This window comes from Talpa occidentalis, unplaced genomic scaffold, assembly GCF_014898055.3.
Source record: "Talpa occidentalis isolate TD23 unplaced genomic scaffold, MPIMG_talOcc4v2.1 talOcc4.2, whole genome shotgun sequence".
Taxonomy (NCBI): Eukaryota; Metazoa; Chordata; class Mammalia; order Eulipotyphla; family Talpidae; genus Talpa; species Talpa occidentalis.
Window position 1 is genome coordinate 58971370 of NW_023602073.1, and position 22345 is coordinate 58993714.

Sequence of the window (22345 nt, forward strand, 5' to 3'; positions counted from 1 at the left end):
CGCCCTATGAGGGCAAACACGATTAATCTCCATGTCTAGATCAAGGTATCCTGAGTCCTGTTCCTTTGGCTCTTTCCTTCTGGAAAAGGTAAGATCTTCACAGGCCCTGAAACTGTTCTGATAGAAGGCAGAGGGCCACCTTGAACTCAGGACCTCGGGTCTCAAGCCCAGAAGCTTCCAATACTCTCCCCCACCTTCCGCCCCATCCCCACATCTATCCCTCACTTTGTTGGAAGTGCACTTTTGGGGAGCACTATAACTCAGTGATTTGGAGCCAGGCAAGCTTACGTGGTTTGTCTCTTGATTCTACCACTGACTGAATTATGTGTCTTTAACCAGGGTCCCTAATTTCTCTGCGATTCAGTCTCCTTAATTGTAGGATGGAACACTAGCACCCATTTCCCAGGAGAACACACAAACCCAACCCCCACCCACAGCTTAGCGCTTGGCTCCCAGCAGCCCTCAGCAATGGGGAGCTATGTGTCAGCAGAGCCAAGCCCAGACATGGGGTGTCCACCTCACCTCGTAGATGTTGAATTGGCTCTGCCCGCGGGCCAGCTCCCGGTAGCTGGTGGTGAATTCCCCAATGAAGTCATGGCTGTAAGGGAAGGTGGCGCTGAGAGTTGAGGCCCAGGCTGCATCCTGCCTCCTCCCAGTCCCCTCCCCGCCTCCCCTGCCTCCCATGATGCTCCAGGGCACATGCCAGCTGAGAGGCTGGGTCCCTGGGGAGAGTCCAGTGTCTCCCAGGGAGGAAGAAACCCAGTGGTCACCTAGCAGAGAGCAGGGTCCTGGAAAACAGACCCTGATCTTCCTTTGATTCTTGCTTTGAGTCAATGAAAGGTATGTTGGGAACAATTAGGGAAATTTGAATATGACATGAATATTAGATGGTATTCAAAAATTATTGTTCAATCTGTCAGGTGTGATAATGGCATATGTAGCTATGTAGGAAACGGTCGTTATTTTGTCGACATTTCCAATGACCTATTCAGAGGTAAAAATGCCGTGATGTCTGTAATTTAAACTAAATCAGTAAAACATAGCTGAAACAGAGATAAATATGGCAATCTTTAACCATTGTTAAATTCAGGTGATAGGCTTAGAGGTGCTTATTAAACTTTTCTATTTTTCTGTGTATTTGACATTTTTCTAATAACCATTCTTAAAAAGACAATCAGAGCTGGGGGAGATTTCAACATTGTCTGCCCCTTTTGGGCTCTCCCTGACTAGTGAGTGTTTATATCAGGTGCAGCAAAAGTTAGTACAAAGCGGAACTCCCATCTCTCCTGTGGCCGGCTGCCTCTCACCCTGGCCCTGGCAGAGGGTGATGGCTGATGTGCTGGCATGGGAGTCCGCTAGTGAGTGATAGCAGGAACTGTCCCTGAGGCCTTGCCTGGAGCCTGGAGCCCACGCTGTATTCTGACTGCATATTTACAGTGCTCAACATTCAGATGAGCTCCTGTGGAGGCCCCAGTGGCACCTGGTGGCTGCCCCCAGCTGACATGGAAGAGAACATTCCCCGTAAAGAAGTGTGGGGAACTTATGGTAAGAAGAGGCAAACATGGGTGGAAACAAGAAGTTGACTTGGCTGGGAAGTGGTTAAAGAGGAGGGAGAGAAGGATAGGGCGGCTTAGTAGAGACAGAGTTGGCACTGGAGTTTCTCTATAGGAAGGTCTCAGGGGAGGTGGAGTCCTTGGGAGGGGCTGCGTTTGCACAGTCCTTTACCCAAGATGAGACATTAAGTCCCATCCACACCACAGACTTGAGAGGCCCCAGTCATGATTATGGGCTTAAAGCCCCTCTAGCACAGCCCCTGGCATTGCCACCCAATGCAGGGGTCAGGAAGACATATTTGGACTTGGTTCAACAGCAAAGTAGGAATCAGTGTGGCTCCCGGAAAAAAGCTGTGAGAGACCCTATCTTGTTCCTATCTATGAATTCCTTGGGAGGCACTGGACTTCCAAAGACCCTGATGGAACTGAACTCTCAGCATCCAAACTGGGTCCCACTTGGCACTGCCTTATGGCCCACCCCTCAGGCTCCTCACAATAGCTCCTCTGAGGAGCCAAGGGCTGCCTTGTAGGGAGAATCTGAGAGCCGAGCATGTCTTTTGCACCTCAGCCAGCCCACGGCGCTTAGCTCAAGGTCTCACAGAGAATGTGCCCATGAAGAGTCAGGACGTCACTGTTACTAAACTCTAGAACATGTACATTTTTAGAAAATGGTAAATTTCACCAAATGTAGGGAGACTGCATGTAATGGCTGGCTGTTAGGCAGTTGTTTGGGGGAAAAGGAAGCCTCGTGGGCCCCTCATACCATATCCTGCAGGACAGAGGGCCTCAGTGGGGCTAGGTGAGACAGGCGGCAGACAGCAGCTCTCCCACAGGAAACTCCAATTCCCCTCTCCCCAGATGAGAGCAAGGCCCAACCTCCCACAAGTGGCCGCCCCATCCCTGCTCACCTTCTGCCCTTTCACTTGCTTACCTGCCATCTCGATCCCAGTCATACACCTCCACCTTGATGGTCCTGTAAGATAAAGGGTCTGTGGTGGGATGGGCTTGACCTAACACCAGAGTGGGCTGAGGATGGAGCCCTCCTCATGCGTCTGGGCCAGGAAATGTGGGGACATGGACCAGGGTCCAGAGCCCTTGGGGAAGAGATAACAGGCAGGAAGACAAAGGGATGTTCTTGAGGCCTTTTAGCAAAGATCTGAGGGATGAGGCAGCTGTGCAGGGACTTGTGGCCTCAGACTTCAGCTTACCCCACCTTGTCCCGGGCCACCCCGGATCGGGCAGAGGTCCCGCCATGAAGCCATCTGTGCATTTAGCAAGGGGGGATCATCCTGGTGGGGGGCGTGGCATTCTCAGGTCCCAGACCTCAGCAAGGTGGGGTCCTGGGGTCCGAGCAGTTTGAATAGTGAGGAAGTAGCCCTTGATGTTGGAGATGGGCCCAGGGGCCCTGATTTTCCATGCAATGACTGGCTCCTGAGTGAGGGTGTAATTATCTTCACATTTTAGCCTGGCTGCTTGAATTAGTTTGTTTTGACTCCTGTGCATGGGGCTGGGCTTTGGGAGCCCATTTTATTTTTAGCCGGTTTCCATGGCAACAGGCTAGCGGACCAGAGGCAGTAGGAGGGAGGTGGAGGGCTGCAGGTTAACCCTTGGTGCTGGCGGTCCTCCAGGGATGCCCAGGGATGGGGAGCTGCCAGGGTACCACCAAGGGGCAGGGACTGGGGAGAGGGGAGAGGTCTGGTGAGCCCGGGTCTCCAGACTTCGGTTCTAAATGGGGCTCACAGAGGCGGCTGCGTGGGCTTGTCTTTTAACATATCATCTTGCCCATGGCCACAGCCCATCTCCTCGGGTCTGTGGAGTCAGTCTTGGGGTTCTGGAACTCCCAGAAGGAGGCGCTGTCTCCCTTCAGATGAACCTCCATGGGGCATAGGGGTGGGGGTAGATTCCCCTGCCTCAGGGCAGAAATTGTTTCCCAATGAAAGAATGCCCGAGACCGTGTGCACTGCTGGGATTTTGTTGCCAAAATGGAAAAGGGGGTCAGGCGTAGAATAATAATAAAGATTTCTTTAAATTCCTGTGGAAAACAAAACCTATGTCTCTTGAAGGGGAATTACTGTCAAAATAAAAAAAACTCAGCCCCTGGAGGTGGGCGGTAGTCTGGAGAGTGGGGAAGAAACTGCGTGCACTTGGCTTGACACAGGCACCTATCTGTGGGACCTGGATGTGACCTGGCTGACCACAATCTACCATTTTAAAGAGAGGATAGGGCCTCCCCGCTGGTGCAGCGGGTTGAGTGCAGCGCTGTGAAGCTGTCCGCAGCCTCCGCAGCACGGGTTCGATTCCCGGTTGGCCAGGGAGCTACCCACGTGGCACAGCAGACCTCTCCTGCCTCACCCGCTGCTCCCCTCAGCAGTGTTTCTCGTCCGTCTGCCTGTTCTGCTCCCTGCTCTGTCTCTGGTGAATCCTCTCCCTCTCCCGCGCCTCTGGCCTGTACCCCAGCTATTGTATAAATAAATAAATCTTAAAAAAAAATAGAGGATAATAGTGGCCCTGCCAAACAGATACAAAGACAATTGTAAAGCCCACTGGAAACCCGGGAGCGTCTCTATAAAAGTGCCTCCTCTCCACTTTATATTTGGTTATCCTAGGATAGTTTTTCACATGAAATTTACTTAAATCAGGGATACCTGAACCTGGGTGCCTGGGATCTGGAACTTTCCATGCCTCGGATGATAAGGCTAGAAATTACCTTGATGGCATCCCAGGAAGATTACACACAGACAGACTCCAGGTCCAGTTCTCTGCAGCTCTGGGTGGGGCCCAGGAATCTATTTTACAGGCTTCCCTGTATATGTGCTAGGGCGATGACCTCTAGTCCCCTCATTTGCAAATGGGAAACTGAACCCTAAGGGTCTTAGTAATCAAGGGTCACATGCTGTGAGGATTCTGACTCAGGAGACTGCCCCACATTGCTAAGTCCCTCAGCCCTTCCCCAGAGACCTCCAGCTCTGCAGGGGACCTGCAGGGACCCCAACAAAGAGGGTGTCTCTTCACACCACCAACGCCAGCCCCTCAGGTGACTAGATCAGGGACAGCCACATGCTCAGAGATTGTAGGTGGACCTGACAGTCCCCACAGTCACAGTCTTGAATAGCCAAAAAAATCACTGAGGTTTAAAAAAATTCCCACAGCCAGAGGGCCTGATTTCATTGGTCTGCATGGTACTCTAGCATGGGTAGTTTTGAAAAATTCCCTTGCTGGTTCTAATAGGCAGCCAGAGCTCCTACTTCTATAGAAGAGAGAACTGGTTCTCAACTTGGTTGCACACCAGACTCCCTGGGGAGTTTTGTAGCCTGATGCCCATGCCTCACCACTAGACATTAAGACTCAACTGGCCTGGGGTGCAGCCCAGGCAGGGCATTGTTAAAAGCTCCCAGGGGATTTGAGCTTACAACTGAGGTTTAAACCACCAAATGTGAGGTTCCTGTGTAAACTCAGTCCAACCACAGTGGAGACTCCAGAGATGGCTGCATTCTGGGGGTGAGGTTAGTCCCGAGGCTGTGACATCCAGCCCTGGGGGAGAAGGAGGTATGAGAAAAGGTTCCCAGAGGGAGGCGGAGACAGCAGCAGAAGCCAGTTACAGCTTTGGCCATTCTGATGACAGTTCTGTTGCTGCTCAGCCCTGGCCATGCTGCCCCAGGTCACCTCACATGCCACTCATGGGCCGCAGCCTAGGGCTCCCAACCCCTTAGCATAGGCCCCACAAACATGTCCGATCAGCTGTGACTTCTAGGGACAACACCCAGGAGAAGGGACTTCTGAGTGTGGGACAATAAAAGGGGCCTCTGCTGCCCACAACGTTTGTCATGAATGGTCTGGAACACGGAGTCCCTAATCTGGGAAGCAGTGGGGTGAGCAGGGAAGACCATGATTCTGGGGTGGGCAGCCCTGGGGGGCAACCCCAGCTCTTCTGGGAACTAGCTGGAAGGCCCTGTGCAGCTGGCTTCACCCTTGGGACTATTTACTCCTCTGTCAAATGGGCTAATCACAGCCACTGTGGAGCTGCTGTGGAGGTCAAGGGCATCACTCACAGGTGGGCAGCATTGGACACGTGGATTCTGTTCCCATCTAACACACTCAAGCCTCTTCTCTGAGCTCCTGCCTCTCAAACAATTCCCATTCACCACAAAAAATGTCAGCTGTGCGGGGCCAGGGATTTCTGTTTGTTTTGTTCACTGCTGTCTCTTCAGTTTCTAGAATAGTGCCGATGCATATATTAGGTGCCCAATAAATATTTGTCAGCTGACTGATTGCCTAACAACTTTGTGAAGTGGCCCACACAGTAACAACAGGTTCACTCCACACAAACACAAAGGGAGCCCAGAGAGGCGGCTTCCCCAAACCACACAGAGCCAGCAGGGACTCCAGGCCTCGGGAACCTGGGCCCTGTGGTCTCTGGATGCTTGGGTCAGAGCGACAGAGGTCAGAGCCGGCGGGAGTGTGTGGGGGCAGTGTGAGCCTCAGTGGGCCCACAGGTGACAGGGACCCTGGCAAACAGGCCGGGCTTCCCTCCCAGTGCAGCAAGCAGCACTATCCATAGTCTCCCCACAGCCCAAGTGCAGGTCTGCTTCCTAATGAGCCACTCCCAGGCAGGAGAAGGTACATTTCACTGCTGCTCACAAATGGGCTGGGGTTGGGGGGAGCCTGTTGACAGGCCCTGAAAGGTTCTTCTCAGCTGACTGAGTCATTCCAACAGGCAGAGAGGCTTCAGGGAGGAAGGGGAGCAGGGCCTCACTGAGATGAAACCGGTCTGGGACTGGAGGGCACAGAGCAAACACCAGGGGGACTGTGGGCCTCAGGGTCATGGCAGTGAATTTACCTCCTCTGTCTGCGCTCAGCTACTGCGAGTGTGAGCAAAGGGTGCTAAGAAGCCCTTCAGGAGGGGCACACATGTTCATCCTGGGACCTGGTGATGGGAAAGCTCTCCATTTCCAGGAATCCTCTGCTCGCTTCAGGTGGGGCCCAAGTGTATTAACACTCTCTTAGAATCCACTCATTCAACATTAGGCTGAGAAGAAATAATAGCGGCCAGATCCAGGGGAACCTAACAGGGACAAGCTGTCAAAGTCACAGTGGGTCAAGGACAGAGTAAGGAGGGCTTTGGGGAAGGCAGGGGAGTACTTCTTGCTATCACCCCACTTCATCCCACAGCAGGGCTGCACTGGCTCTCATCCTGAGGCCATCTCCTCTGACTCCAGCTCTGCTCAGTTGGGTCTCGCAGGTTTGACCTCACATGGACTGAAGATACAGCAAGCCATGGGGTCCCCAAAACAGAGGGCCAGCCCAGAGGTGACTCCTGGAGAAGGGACGTGTATCTGCTCCTGTCCCAGCAAGTTACATGATCTCTGATCCTCTGCTTCCCTATGTGAAATGGGCATATCACTAATACCCACCTCCTAGGGTTACTGTGACATTTAAATTCACAAAATAAGAAAATGTATTTAAGCCAACTACAACACAATTTGGCCCATGTCTTAAATGCGCAGTAATTTTGTTAATATTAGCTGGTTTCCACCCCCCATCATTCCAATGAAACTGCCCTTTCTTAAGAGGTTCCTGGTGCTCAGCTCTGGCTGTTTTTCACAGTATATCAGGTCCTCAAATAACATCCTTTCTTTCAAGTAATTCCCTTATAAAGTTGACGAGACCAATCTCTACCCAATGCTGAGACATTATTTGAAGACCCACTTTCACTATACATGGAAGTTTCTGGAACCTGTCGATGAGTTAATTGAGGACTTACTGTAAGAGCTGATACTTCTATGTGACTTTTCCTCTCAGTTCCCTGCCCATGCCAACCTCCTCCTGGCCCTTCCTGTTGCTTTCTGCTCATCAACTCTTCTTTTTCCTATTCCCAACCTGTGGCACAGGGCCTGGGGGCTTGGGGTCCCGACCTCCATCGGAGTCCCCTCCTGGGGGGGGGCTCCCAAGCTCTCTCCTTTTTCCTTCCTCCTCCAAGGAACACCTCAGGCCTGTCCCACAGCAGCCCACTCTCCACGAGGCTAAAACTAGGCCCACCAATTCTCTCCCCTACCCTTCAACTGTAGCAACAAATTTGCAAACACAAACATCATTCTTATAATTTAAGGAGGCTCTTTTTTTAAAAAATGGGTTGCGTATGGTCTGTAAAAGAAAAACACATAACAATATCTGTGCATGTGAGGGACTCTGGCTCCAGGCACACTCGCTGTTTCTGTCAGGGCTACCACCTTCTCTGGTGCCCCAAGCCCGAATGATCTGTCTCAGATCTGATCAGTCTTTTTTGAGTCTTCCGTCTGGCTGCCCCTCTCGCTTCTTCTCTTCTCTTCTCTATGAATCATTTGGAAGTGGATGCTTGAGTCTGGCACTTTAGACCTCTAGGCCTTCTCTCAATCATTTGGGGTTAAAGTAAAAAGGACCGGCAATGCTTTCAGGACTAAAACCTGCCTGAGTACAAATCCTGGCTGTGCCACTGACTGGGAGTAAGACACTGGGTGAGCTACTTACTCTTCCTGGGCCTCAGTTTCCTTAATTGTAAAATGTGAAGAGTACTCCTATTAATACAAATGGCTGGGACGATGAAGTTAGTTCACACACATAAGACACTTAGAACAGGGCCTGCCCCACGGTAAGACCTACAGGAGCCTCTGCTATTATTACCACCTGTCTGTCTCCTGCACCGGCCTGGGAGGCTTGGGTCTGACGTCTCAGAATGCGCGCAGCATGCAACATAGTGCCTGGCACCTGGCTGGATGGAAGCCACTGCTGCTGGGGCAACCCACTGCTCTGTGAGGCTACAGAGTTGCCTCAGAAGTAAAGGGGAATGGCTTCATTCTCCTGCACAAGGCCCTCCCCCTCCTGCCCTGAGAGTCTGGACATTCACACCTCCCTAATGGCTATTGGGTATGTGGGTTACCCTGGGGCTCAGTGCAGGACAGGGGTCACTGTTGTTCACCAAGCCAGCCTGGCCCTTCCAGGAACATTAGCCTCACACTGTCAGCCTGTTCCCTGTAATGAAGAAGGGCCCAAGCTGCCCAGTCATCCTGGAGGGACACCAGGCCAGGGATCAGCCTGGCAGGGGCAGATGGGAGGCTGCCTGGGCTCTCCCACCCCCACCTGCATCCCCTAACTGTGTGCTCACCCACTCAGTGGCTGAACAGTGAACCCAGGCCTCTGAGTCTCTGTCCGCCTCACTGTTCTGACAAGACTGGGTTCTGAGGTCTTAGGAGCCCCTCCTTAGGGATAGTCTGATAGAGGGTTGAAGGGGGGTCAAGTGGACCCCCAACACCTCTGGGCAACAGGGCTTCCACCCTGTGAGATGTGAACTGCCATGCTTTCCCACTCCCCAGTTGTGAATTTCCTCTCCATCCCAAGCATTCTTCCCACATCCCTCTCCCCAGGAACCCAACCCCACTCTGCCCAGTCCTCCTGAGCCTCCTTTAGACCCCACTTCCCCTACCAGATTGTCCTCCCGTCTCCCACCCACTTCAGAAGCCCCAGGACACAGCCAGACATGTAATGTTTCATTTGGCTGAATGCCTCTTTCAGTCCCAGCCTCATTTTGCTCAATTATGTAGCTATCTCAGATACAAGTATTCACACGGGAGCTCCTGTGGTCAGGCTACAACTCCCTGAAGACAGAAATGTGGCTCCATTGCCCTGACTACCGCACACCTGGAGGCCTAAGGCACATCTTGATGACACCTATGAAGCAGATTGTGGCTTTTCTGTCCCAGCCAAGAGGCAGGAAAAGAAGCCACCTCATCCCCTGTATCAGTGGCCTAACAGCAGCCTACGGGTTTCCTGGAGGGAGACAGGGGTGCCAGTGGCCTTCTGTCGGTTCACTCTTGCACCCTCCGCCCCCACCAGTGTCAGAAGCTGCTGTGAGAAGGATTCCTGGGCGCCCATGTCACCAGTCAGGATGCCCTGAGTGTCTGTTTGACATCCCAGTGTTCCCACCTGAGTGGCCAACAGAGACCCGGCTTGCTTGAGACTGCTGGGCATCCTTGCTCGCCCACCAGCTGCAGAGTCAGCAGGAAGCAGGCTGGGTTCTTATGACTTAGCACAGACCAGCGCCATCCTGCAGCTCCTGCCTCACAGGCCGCCCCACTCCCCGGCACTTCCACAATTTGTAATTATATGTTTCTTTGTGAGATTATTGGATTAATGTCTGCCTCCCCCACTAGCACACAAACTCCTTGAGGTTGGGTGAAGGGTGAAGACTGTTTTTTTCCCTGCCAACTTCCCAGCATCTCGCATGGTGCCTAACACATGGCAGGGAGTCAGTCGGTAAACACTCGGGGATGAAAGGCTGAATTTGGTATTTTATGCCCACCAAAGCCTTCTTGTGTGGGCTGTGTCCTGTGAGCTTCAAAGCAGTCCTATGAGGTAGGCAGGTGTGTCAATGCTCATTTGACAGATAAGAAAGCTGAGACTGGGGTCTCCTTGGTGGCGCAGGGGTTAAAGACACAGTGCTATCAAGCTATCTCCAGCCACGACAGCATGAGTTTGATATCCCTGGCCAAGGAGGTGACCCATAGGGTGTACCACACCTCTCCTGTCTCGCCCGCTGCTCCCCTCAGCAGTGTATGTCAGTAGATCTGCCTGCTCTGCTCCCTACTCTCTCTCGTGAATCCTCTCACCACCCGCACCTCTGGTCTACACCCCAGTTCTCGTATGCATAAAATACATAAATCTTAAAAAAGAAAGAAAGAAAGCTGAGGCTCAAGCAGGGGAAGCTTGCCCAGGTTACAGTGTTTTTGAGTCAGAGAACCAGATCTCCAATATCTACACTCAAAACAATCTACACTCAAACGATGATGGTGACGAAGAAGAGGCTAATGTGTACACATCTGCTGGCTAAGTCACACCGAAAAATTCTGCGAGCTCCTTGCACTACACATCTCCCCAGTTCCTGGGGAGAAGGATCTCACCCCCATTTATGGCAACTTCGTTGTCAGAGTGCTCCAGGATTCTGATACCCCAGAATCTATCAGTCGGGAGTTGGGGCTAGTGGAGACCAGGCCAGCTCTGTCTGCATCTGGAGCCCTTGCTCCCTCCCCCCACCCGCCCCTTCCACTGTGAACACGGGAGAGGCAGACTGCTGAGTTCCAGTCCTGGACACCCTCATACCCATCAGGTGCCTCCCATCCCCTCAGCCTGGGTGGTTCTTAGCACTGGGGCTGCCTGAATGGGAGAGAGGAAGTAGAGGAGGGGGAGGAGGGAGGAGGGTGGAGGTGGGGAGGGAGCACAGGCTCTGCTCCTATTGACAGGACCGGCAGCATCAAGGGGAACCACGCCTCCCCCACCTATACTTGTGGAGGGACATTTTCTCATCTCACCGGTCATAGTCGCCATTGCAGAGCGCTCTCACAGGAATGGAGAACGTTTGCCAGACTGGGTTTAGGGTGTTCTTCATGACCTCGGTTTTGTGGCAGATGGTGAACCTGGTAAAGAAAGGAAAGTTGTCAGGCCCGAATCCAAGTGAGGCAGAATCCAGGGAGCGGGGGACCTCCCTGGTGGTGCAAGGGGTGAAGCATCAGCACTATGAAGCTGTCTGCAGCCACTGCAGCACGAGTTCAATCCCCGGCCAGGGAGGTGACCCACATGGCACAGCAGACCTCTCCTGACTCCCCGATGCTCCCCTCAGCAGTGTATTTTGGTCAATCTGCCTGTTCTGCTCCCCACCTTGTCTCTGGTGAATCCTGTCTCCCCCCACACCTCTGGCCTGTACCCCAGCTCTTGTATGCATAAATAAATAAATCTTAAAAAAAACAGAGGGAACAGTTAGTGAACCCCCATAGTTGCCAGACAGTGGACACTGTGGCCTTAGGAGGAGATGGCTGCCTGTCACTAGCAGCGTCTGTTTCCTGGGGAGGCTGAGGAAGGGCTCCCTGCTCCAGGGGGCTGTCAGGACACAGGGTTCTTCTTTGCAACCCTTTCCTCACAGGTAATCGCAGGGAGGTGGCCATTATCAGACATTCTTCAATTGCTATCCATGGAAGGACCTGAGGGTGAGCGCTAGGGGCCTATGAGCCATGGAAATCACAGGTCAGATTGAGAGTTGACTCTCATATGTTTGCTGTCCCTCCCCACCTGGAATATTCTCCCCAGATTCCACATTCACAGCTCACCTCAGGTCTTTACTCCAGTGTCACCTCCTTGATGTGAGGATCTCCCCTGAGCACATTATCTAGAAGTTACAATTTCCTGCTCCCTTGGCCCTGAATACCACATGTGCCCTCCACACTTCACCTCTACTGTCTGACATTTAACATCGTCTATTTTTCTCCTTAGCTCCTTTTTGGTCTGTCGCTAAAACCTCAGCTCCTGGAAGGGAAGGACTTTGGTCTTCTCAATCACTGGTCTAGCTCCAATACCCAGAACAGTGTCTGGCAAATACTATATATTTTTTTTTTTGGAAGAACTAATGAATAAATGTGTCTCTCAGGAGAGGGACCCATAGCTTTCACTGGCATTTCATATCAGTGAAATTCAAGTCCCTGGTTTAAATGACCTCTAAGACCCTTACAGAAATTCCAGTCTAAATCCATGAGCTTGTTTTTGCAACTGAAAATGCAGAATTGGCTTACCCTAGCTGGGCCCCCATCCAGCTTCCCTGCCCACCCTCTATACCCTCCCGGGCTGGCCCCTTCCTGGAAGTTGGCCACAAGGAGGGGCAGCAGGGAGCCAGGGTGGAGCTGGGGCAAGGGTCACCCCCTAAGATTTCCAGCATCCACCCCAGCTACCTCATGGCTTGGAAAGGTCAGCCAGGAAAGTGCCTGGGCTCCACCCAGGCCCACACAGCCTGTGCCATTTCTTCTCTGGCAATTTTCAAGTCAAAATGTCATTCCTGTCACTTCGGCTCAGCATTTCTCTTTTCTGCTCCTTCTCGCCCACCCACTGGAGTGTGGAGATATATGTGGGAGACCTCCCCCGAGGCCCCAGAGCTGGTGATGAGGAATGGAGATGGGAAGAGCAGGGGCAGCAGCCGCCCCTGCCTAGGGCAGGCAGGTAGGGCAGGAGAGGGGGTGGGCAGTGGCAGGAAGGAGAATTAGGAACAGCAACTGGGCGGTGAAGGCAGCAGGCCACACTGCTCAGAAGACCTTTTGAGCTTCAGAGACCCTCTCCTGCCTATGCAGGGGGACTTGCCCCAGCTCTCCACTTCTGGAACCACTGTTTCTCTCTACTGTCTCTTGCCAGCTAAACTTTTAAACCAGGTCTTCTGAGCTATTAACCCAATTTCCTCCCTACTTGTTTCTCTCTGAGCCCTGGGTAATTGGGTTTCTGCTTCAGACTCTTATCTGAAACTACTTTCTTTACGTTACTCCTCAGTCCCAACATCAAATCCACAGGCCCTTAAATCCCTGCTACACGCACCTTGCACAGGCCCTAGTGTGGAAATGGTCTCTGTGGTCATCTCACTGCTCAGCTTGGTCCACGTCAACACACACGCAGTGTGAATGAGGGGTGTTAACTGACAGGCTCAGGCAGATGTGGGCTCAGTCCCAGGACTACTGCTCATCAGCTGTGCAGCCCTGAGCAAATGACTTTCCCTCTCCGAGCATCCCTCCCATTGTAAAATGGAGTAAGAACAGTAGCTCACTTGGCCATTCGAATTCCACATATTAACTCATTTACTCCTCAAGGCCACCCTTGAGGGAGGTGTTATGATTATCCGCATTGTACATAGCAAGCAACTGAGAAGCAGAGGTTATGACTGCACTGTCCAGATGTGGCTATTGACATTTAAATTAAATGAAATTAAAAATTCAGTTCTTCAGTCTCACTAGCTCCATTTTGAGTGTTCAGTAGCTACATGTGGCTAATGGCCACCAGGCTGGACAGCGAGATGCAGAGCATTTTCATCACTCCAGAAAGTTCCACTGGGGTTAGTGACTTGCCTAAAGTTACACAGCTAATAAGAGCAGCGACAGGCAGGGCCCAGCAGGCAGACTGACGGAGCCCTGCTCTCCATCATCACGTTTTTACTCCCAGATGAGTTCTTTGCATTGAACACTACCAGGGAGGGGCGCCAGCAGCAGAAGCCTCCTTCCTTTCTCCTCCCTGCTGCTGCTGGTGTGGCTGGCCAGACATTTCATTCCCCACTCCCTCCCTCACCTTCTTCTTGCCCTTTTCCTAACTGGGGGTGTCTCCCAAACTTGCCGTTCTTCTCTCCTCCACCCTCAGTGACCACCCTGCTCTCACCAGTTCAGCCTCACCTGTGCACCCACCTGTCAGCAAGTGCCCACACACTGGCCCACCTCTTGGGAAACCCCGGGGTCGGCTTTTCTAGCTGCCCTAGGTGTCCCCCACAAACAGGTCCAGGCTTGAAGTGAAACTCACCCCCCAAATAAACTCCTTCCACCTCCTCCTTGCCCATTTTGAACACACTGGTCCCCACAGCACCTCTCCTAGGGTAGGGGCCGTGACTGTGATCCCCACCCAAGTTTGGCCAAGGGAGGTCTCCCGGCTGCACTGTCCTTTTGCCCCACTGTCCTTTAGTCTCTCCCCACTACCTCCCCTGCATTTCCACAGCTCAGCTCCCCCGGTGCTCGGAGCCTCCCACCTGCTCACCGTGTCAGTCACGCAAGTCTCTCCCTTTCCCCACCCCCTCCCATCCATCCTACACATCGCTCTGCTAGAACAATCACTGGCAACACACCCCTCTCCTGCTCCAAAATCCGAATCCCTCCCTCCTCCTGGCCATCGGCCTTCACCTCAGAGACAAGCCTGGTGCCATCCTACCCTCTTCTCTGAAGGGGGCCTGTGCGGACGTACCGTGGGCGCCCAGAAAATGGCTCAGGCCTTTTCCTCCCTCCCTCAAGACCATCAACGTCAACAAGAATTATTTAAAGAAATCCTGCTGGGAGTCCTTTGGTGAGACAAAGAATCCTTTTGTTATGCAAATGATCACACCTAATTTCCCTTGTTTTGTACTTTCAGGTTTAAAATTCAGTTTCCCCTTGAACTGAAACATACCTCCTCCCTGCTGCTCCCCTGCCCCCAAACTCTCTCTCTCTCTCTCTCACACACACACACACACACACACACACTCATGCACACTCACACATGCACTTCACACATGCACATACAAGACACACACACACTCTTGCTCACACATATGCATTCACTCTTTCAAACACGTTCACACCTACATACATACTTGCACACGCGAGTGCATACACACACACACAGAATTTCAGGAGCAAGGGGAACTTGGTTCTTCCTGCCCTTTGCTCAGGCCACACTTGCTCTGCATATGTCATCCATTCTCCAGCCTATTCTTCCCTGCTCCTCCCCCATGGACCCATTCTCTTCCTCTCCTTCAAATCCTGCTTCCAAGTTCCCCTTCTCCAGCAGCGGTTCTCTAATTAACCTCCTTGGCCCCATCACTTCCTCATTCTGCAGAATCCCAGCTGTAAGTGGCAGCAGCCTCCCAGAGCCGTGGTGCTTAAAGAGACCGTGGAGGCCACCTAATCCAACTGATTTACTTTTCTGATGAGAAAACAGGCCCAAAGAGGAAGCATAACTTTGCGTGGTCACACAGCTGGTTGGTAGGGAGGCCCTCAGTCCCCAGACCCTCAACCCAGAATCTGGCCCTCTGTGTGCATTGCTGACCTACATTTACCAACATGCTGTGTGTGTTTCTATCACACTGTGGGTGGCTTCTAGATTAGGGAGAGGAGAGGAGGAAACGGGGGGCTTCAAAGACATTGGAGTTTTGAATGAAGACTATGGTAGTGTGCTGGGGCCAGGAAAAGGGTGATTTTCCAAGCCTAGTGTCAGTAGTGATGTGTGGTAGTGGGGTGTTCAGAGGGCTGTGGGTGCAGAAGAATGGCTTGGAGATATGATTTGTGTGGAAGGAAAGAAAGAGCTGTCAGAGGGGTCCCTCAATCTTGCCTTAGCCCTGTTTTTGCCCACTCCCCCCACCTCCAGTGTATCTAGCACCCCCCATTGTTGAGGCCCTTAGAATGACGCTGTTGGCTTAGAGGCTGCCTCCACCCACACTGGCCCTATCCATGTGTTCAGGGTGATGCACAAGCCCCAGACTTCCTCCAGGTGTCCCTGCGCTCTCTGGAGCAGGGGCTGAGGGCAGAACCAAGAGGAGGGAGGTCCAAGCCTCTGTGCCCTGCAGGTCATCCCAACCTGTTGTCCAGCCCTGAACCCAGAAAGGGGGTGAAGTTTGCTGAAGAACTCACGTTCCGTCCTCGTTGCTTCTGTAGAACACCAAGAAGGGGTCAGACTTCCCAAAGAAATCCTTCTTGTCCAGCTTATTGGCGCAGAACTGCATTGTGGCCACATCCTAGAAAGAGGGGAGGAGGGAGAAAGAACAGGGATGTGAAGCAGAGGGCACCATGATTCCTGTGGAAACAGCCCCAGGACCCTGGGAAACATGAGGATTCCAGGTACAAGCTTGGTTAGAAGGGACAGCTCAGGCTAACAGCAGGTCCTGGGCTAACACTGGAGCGTCTCATTCCATCTTCAACCCACCCCACCCGGCAGATCTAGTAGAGCAGTTGGTTGGTGAAGCAGGTTAACTCTGGAACTGGGTGTCCCAGTTTGAACCCTGGCTCTCTCACTTTCTAGCTGTGTGATCTCCAGCAAAAGAGGCAAACTGCTTGGAGCCTCAGTTTCCCCTCTGTAACATGGGGCTGATTACAGTACACACCCCAAAGTGTCCTTGTGAGGGTTAAGCGAGACCAAGTGTGTGAAGTACTTAGCAAAGGGCAGGCATGTAACGTGGTGAATGTTAACACACATAATCCTATGACTATTTCACTGAGTGGCTTAGCGAGGTGAAATGACTAAGCCAGGGCCACCCTGAGCTTGGTCAGCCAACCCCAAAGCCCTTGTGCTGTCCACATCACCTCACTCCCTCACATATGTGTGTCTCTTAGAGGACATTCAAGTTTAGGCATCATTCACATCCGCTAACTCACAAGAGGTCCACCCAACTCTGCAAGGTAGATATGGCTGGGACCAGGACCCATTTTACAGTTGAGAAGGCTGAGGCACAGACCAGGGAGCAACTCCCCCACAAATTCACCAAGCAGAATTCTAGGTTCCTGCCTCCCCTTGTTCCCCCTGACCAATTCACAGGCCCGGTGACCAAGAACACAGAGAAATACCCAGATCCTGATGAGGACTGCCGGGCCCTTCTCTTCATGTGGCCTCCAGCCCCTCAACTCACTGTACCTGACAGATGCCCTCCTATTCTCTTCTCCACCCATCCCCATATGGTCTCTTCCACCTGGAAGATCAGCATCCTGAAAGATCAGCAGGCCAGCACCTGGCCTGCCCTCAAGGGCCCATTTGAAAGTCACTCAGCTCTTCCATGATGCCCCCTTCCTCTTCATGAGGAAGAGTATCTCTTGAGACCTGTGTCTAAAAGATCCATGAAGCCCAAAATGGTGGTCAAGATGAAGATGCAATTTCCCATAAACTTGAAAAACAAAACCAAGGTTGGGGATGCAGGGTGGGTGTGACTAATCCTTAGGAACATGGTGGCTAGAACCAGCTGCCTGCTTTAGCTCTGTCCCTTACTAGCTGCGTGACCCAGGACAAGTTGCTCACCCTCTTTATTTTTTTTTTAAGATTTATTTACTTATGCAGGGGGTGAGAGGATTCACCAGAGACAGAGTGGGGAACAGAACAGGCAGATCTACTGAAACACACTGCTGAGGGGAGCAGCGGGCAAGGCAAGAGAGGTCTGCTGCGCCATGTGGGTCACCTCCCTGGCCAGCCTGGGATCGAACTCGTGCTGCAGAGGCTGTGGATAGCTTCACGGTGCTGTGCTTAACCCCTTGTGCCACCAGGGAGGGCCCTGTTGCTGACCCTCTTGTACTCAGTTCCCTTATCTGTAAAATGAAGTAATGGCAGTGCCTACTCAGTCTTCTTGTGGGGATGTAATGAGTTCCTACCACGTCAGCACCGAAAATGGTATATGGGCTCACTAAGTGCTGTGTGCGTGATTATCTTTGGAAAGTCCCATCCCTTCTTGGTGTCTTGGTGTCCCTGTTCTACCCCCACCTCCCAAACCTTATTTGTCTTCCTTCAGGGACATCTGATGGCAGCAAATACAGAGCACCCCTCCATTCACTCATTCATTCATTCAACAAACATTTATTAGATACCATCTGTGTAGACCAGATACTGAGCTCCACAATTTATATCCTCATCATATTTGGCTCTCAAAATAATCCTTTGACGCTTTTTACAAATGAGGAAGCTGGAGGTTGGCAAGTTTAGGTAACCTGCCCCCAGATCACCAGCTGGTAACTGGTTGAGTGGAAAGCAAATATGTATGAGCTGATTTCAAAGTCACGCCTCTTGCAGCACACCAGCCTGGCTCCCTGCATTTCACGCATCCCCTTCCCTTTGTGCTGAAGGCTCTGGGCATGTGTGTGCAGGGAGGGGATGGACAGGTTAGCCTGGGCTGGAAGTGTCTGCTGAAGCAGGCTGGGAGAAGGTGGCGCTGAGGTCCAAAGGCCAACACACACAGGTGCCCAGGTAACCACAGACCCTCATCATGACTCCCGTAAAAGGGAGAAGGAGGCTGGACCGGGGGCTTCCAAGACCTACAGGTCCCAGGAATCCTAGAGCCTCCAGAGAAATCTAGGACTTCAGACCTGGAATTAGAATGGCTGACTGATGCAGCACTGACTAGACGACAGGCCTTGTCTGTGCACGGATTATTTCACTGAATCCTCATAACAGCCACATACAGTAACTTCTAGTCTCCCCATTTTACTGATAAGGAAACAGGCTTTTAGAGGTTGCCCATGCCCAAGGTCACACCGTGACCCAGGCAGACAGACTTCAGGGTTTTCCCTTTCACCCTCCCAGCATCAGGACAGGCACTGTCACTCCCTAGTTCCAACCCATCTATGCTGGATGGGGAGCTCCATCCCTCCAGAAAAGGGAAGAGGCTCAGGGCCTGGTGGGCTCCTCCCAGCACTGGCTATATAGCTTGTGGAGCCCAGTCAAAGGGAAAGCGTGGGGTTTCAAAGCAGTGACAGCAGAGCGCTAAGCTCAGCACAGGCCGGCCCCATGTGATGGCACAGGCCTTATGCCCATGAAACTGGTCCTGGCTCTTCCCATGGAGATGACCAGCAGTGGCATCAGAAAACCACTGAGAGAGGAGCAGGCTCTGCTGAGGAGAGAAGTGGGGACAGGCTTGGCCAGGGACCCTCAGTTCTGAGTTCTTGTCAGTCTCAGTGTTCCTCAAGCCCTCTGTGCCTCAGTTTCCTTGTCTGCTAAGTGACAAGTTGGACAGGATGACCGCCACTGTCCTTCTAAGCTGGGAAGGACACTGCACAGAGCACATGGGACAGAGCGATAGCCTAGAAAGGTACACGTTCAGGGAACAGCCTGGGAATATCCAGGGTCTCTCCAGCCTCCCTAGAACAAGGCTTGGTTGTTATCACTGTGACCTCTCATAACTCTGGAGGTCATCTGTGTGACACCCTCACTTGAGCAAACACAGGAAAGCTGCACCAGACAACTTGCACTGCTTGACTATAAAATACACAGATGGATTTGAAATAACTGAAACAGATGCCACAAAATCTGGGTGCAAAAAGCTCTTCTTTTTGCCTCCTTGGGGCTCTGCGGTAGGATTACTAGAAAATATTCATGCAAGAACATAATATGCCATAACGTCCAAGGTCATTCAGTGACCCCACACAGGACCTGACAGTCCAATGAACTGCAGTCACCTGGTCAGACCCCAGCTCTGCCCTCCACGCAGCCTGGGGCAAATGACTTAACTGAAGTCCTGACGTTCTCCTCTGGTAAATGGAGTAATAACCCCAGATAAGCCTTTGGAGAAAACTAAAGGAGATGGCATATGTGCAGCGTCTGTCCACAGCGTCTAGCGCAGAGCTAAGAGCGCCACCTTTCACCAGGCATAAGATGTTGTCAATATTCAAAGAGAGTTCACCTACAAAAATGACAAGTGAATACAGTTCTACCTAATATGTGCAAGGCACTACTTTTTTTTTTTTTGAAGATTTATTTATTTGTGCATATAGGAGCTGGGTGCAGGCTAGAAGTGCAGGGGGTAAGAGGATTCATCAGCCACAGAGTGGGGAGCAGAACAGGCAGATCTCCTGAAATACACTGCCAAGGGGAGCAGCGGGCAAGTCAGGGGAATAGCGGGCGAGTTAGGAGAGGTCTGCTGCGCCATGTGGGTAGCTCCCTGGCCAGGGTTGGAACTTGTGCTTCAGTGGCTGCAGACAGCTTCATAGTGCTGAGACTTAACCCCTTGCGCCACCAGGGAGGCCTGGCACTACTTTTATACCTATTAATTCAGTTAATACTCTCAACAACCCATGAGATAGGTACTATTACTATTCTTCCCATTTTAAAGATGAGGAAACTAAGGCACAGAGAGATTAACATCTTGCTTATGCTACTTTAGTAATAGCTGGAATTGGAATGATACAGTCTGGCTGCAAAGATTAATAACTGAAATTCCAAATGATGATCTTGGATCATCAAGATAAATTTAATTATGTTCTGGAGTCTTGGTTTGAGAAGTCAGAGAAGTGTGAAATTCATTTTAGAAAGACCTCTGTGCAAACTAGTTAAAATTAAAAAAAAAAAAAAAAAAAAAGGACTGGCTCTGAAATTCAGCTAACTGGAAAAATCAACCAGTGAGTCACACCTCATTTTCCTGCGGATGGTACAAATGCTGGGGGCTTTTTTGTGGCTCAACCTGATCTGCCCTCCAAAACACAATCTAGACAAGAACATTAGCCAAAAGTCCATTATCATAATCATTATTGTGGCACTGTCGAAACCACGGGGATAAGACAAAACTTCAGAGAGATCTGTAGCTCTAACCAAGGCAAACTTCTTTCTTAATGGGTGTGCACCCCCTAGGGCGTCCTCCAGACAAGGTAGTGTAGTTGTCTAAGGCTGTCCTTTAGAAGGTGGCTCTGACTTTATGTCAATAGTCATATGAACAAGACTTTGGCTAATGTCTTTAAATCAGGATTAGTGAGTGGATCAAACCCGATATATAATGACCCCAGGAAGAGGCTGGGGCAATGGCCCTAAGGTGGAGTTGGCCAGCAGGATTAAGGGCACTGCAGGTTCTGCCCAGGGTCAGAAGTAGCAGTTTGACAGCCTTAGTCTGGGAGTGGGTAGTCCTCTGAACACATGAAATGCTGTGCCCAAACCAGAAGCATCTCTGGAACCAACTGTGGAGAAGATAAAGTAGCTCCTGCAATATAGAATTTCCTGCAATTTCTGCCTTTTCACCCTGTCTTTTTTAAAAAACATTAAGTTCTTCTAAAACAGCAGGATTGCCTCAATTTACATCTCTCCGCATTTTAATCAGGCTGTTTGGAGACTGCAGCTAACAGCTTTTCTCTCCAGGGTGGCCTGGCCCACTCTAACATGTTTGCACTCCCTGCCCCAGAAGAGGGTCCTAGATGTCATAGGTCAGGCCAGAGGTTAGCTGGTGGGCTGGGAGAGGGTAGCACTACCCAGGAAGAGAGAATAGAAGGCTGCCTGGGCCTTGCTGGCAGCCCCAGGAGCAGAACAAGGGTGTGTGCAACTTTTAAGGGGCACCAAAACCTCATTGCCAGGGCCTCCCTGTGGTGCAGAGGTTGAAGTCTCAGTGGCATCAAGCTATCACCAGTCACTGTGGCCTGAGTTTGATCCCCAGCCAGGAAGCAAGTTCCCCAGCCAGAAAGCTAGCCCACATGGTACAGCAGACCTCTCCTATCTCCCCTGCTGCTCCCCTCAGCAGTATATTTCAGTCAAATCCGCCTGCTCTGCTCCCCATTCTGTCTCTGGTGAATCCTTTCACCCCCCAGCACCTCTGGCCTACACCCCAGTTCTTGCATGCATAAGTAAATAAAAATAATTTTAAAAAACCTCAGTAACCAAAATAAAGATTTTCATGTGATATTTTTAAAAGTCAATACAAAAATCTATGATAAAACATCAAAATTGTAAATAAAGCCATTTTACAAATGAAGAAACAGAGGCACAGGGGGCAAGTTACTCGCCCACAGTCACACAGCTGGTAAGCAATGGCATTTAATCTGGAGGCAGAGCCCAAGTTCTTAACCACTTTGCCCTCCTGCTGATCCACTATACCACTAAGAAGTACTTAAAATAACTAAGTAGTCATTTATTGTCTTCTCCTTAAAGTTTGCTGTGTCTTTCAAATTTCCTGGAATTAGTACATTGTCTTTTTTTAGTCAGAAAAAAAGAAGACATGGATTAAAAAGAAGTCTCATAGGCTAGGACTCTGAAATTCAACATTCTAGCAGGAGGGACTATGACCCAAAGTTGGGTGTGATTCTGCGAGCAGTGGCCTTGAGAGGGTTTCTGCATTCACAGAGGAGCCCAGGATCCTCTTTTGGCAGGGTAGGACTGCAGAAGAAGAGATCTGGGGTGCAGACAGCTGTGCAGGGGTGTCAGTGAAGACCCCATAGGTCAGAATTATCCAGACACAGATATGCCCACAGATGGTGGATGTGAAAGTTGGTCTAGGAGACTGGGCCCATCTTTGTGCACTGAATATCATCATCATGTCAAGATCACACTGGTTTTCTTTACTAATGAATGACTTCTCAAACAGTCCAACCAGTTGTGCATCTGTTGAGTTATTCATCCAGAGTTTTGTCTTCAGAAAACCCCAGATTGACCATTTTCCTTCCCACTCACTGAGCTTGTGTGACAGGATACTAACCAAGACTCACCAACTAAAGTTCAAAGGAAAATGGAACAATTCAGCTATAGGGATGCTAACTGCAGTATTCGTTATATTCCTA

General features: G+C 51.2%; 1 protein-coding gene across 2 annotated transcripts in view; it reads right to left on the reverse strand.

Annotated features, from left to right (window-relative positions):
* Positions 1-22345, reverse strand: part of CPNE5 (copine 5) — a 96850-nt gene that overhangs the window by 19243 nt on the left and 55262 nt on the right. For both annotated transcript variants that reach the window (XM_037519611.2, XM_054698750.1), the window contains 4 exons: positions 15752-15855; positions 10892-10996; positions 2485-2526; positions 523-598 (listed from right to left, as the gene is read on the reverse strand). In XM_037519611.2, coding sequence (XP_037375508.2) covers positions 523-598; positions 2485-2526; positions 10892-10996; positions 15752-15855 — 327 coding nt within the window. The remainder of the gene's footprint in view (positions 1-522; positions 599-2484; positions 2527-10891; positions 10997-15751; positions 15856-22345) is intronic.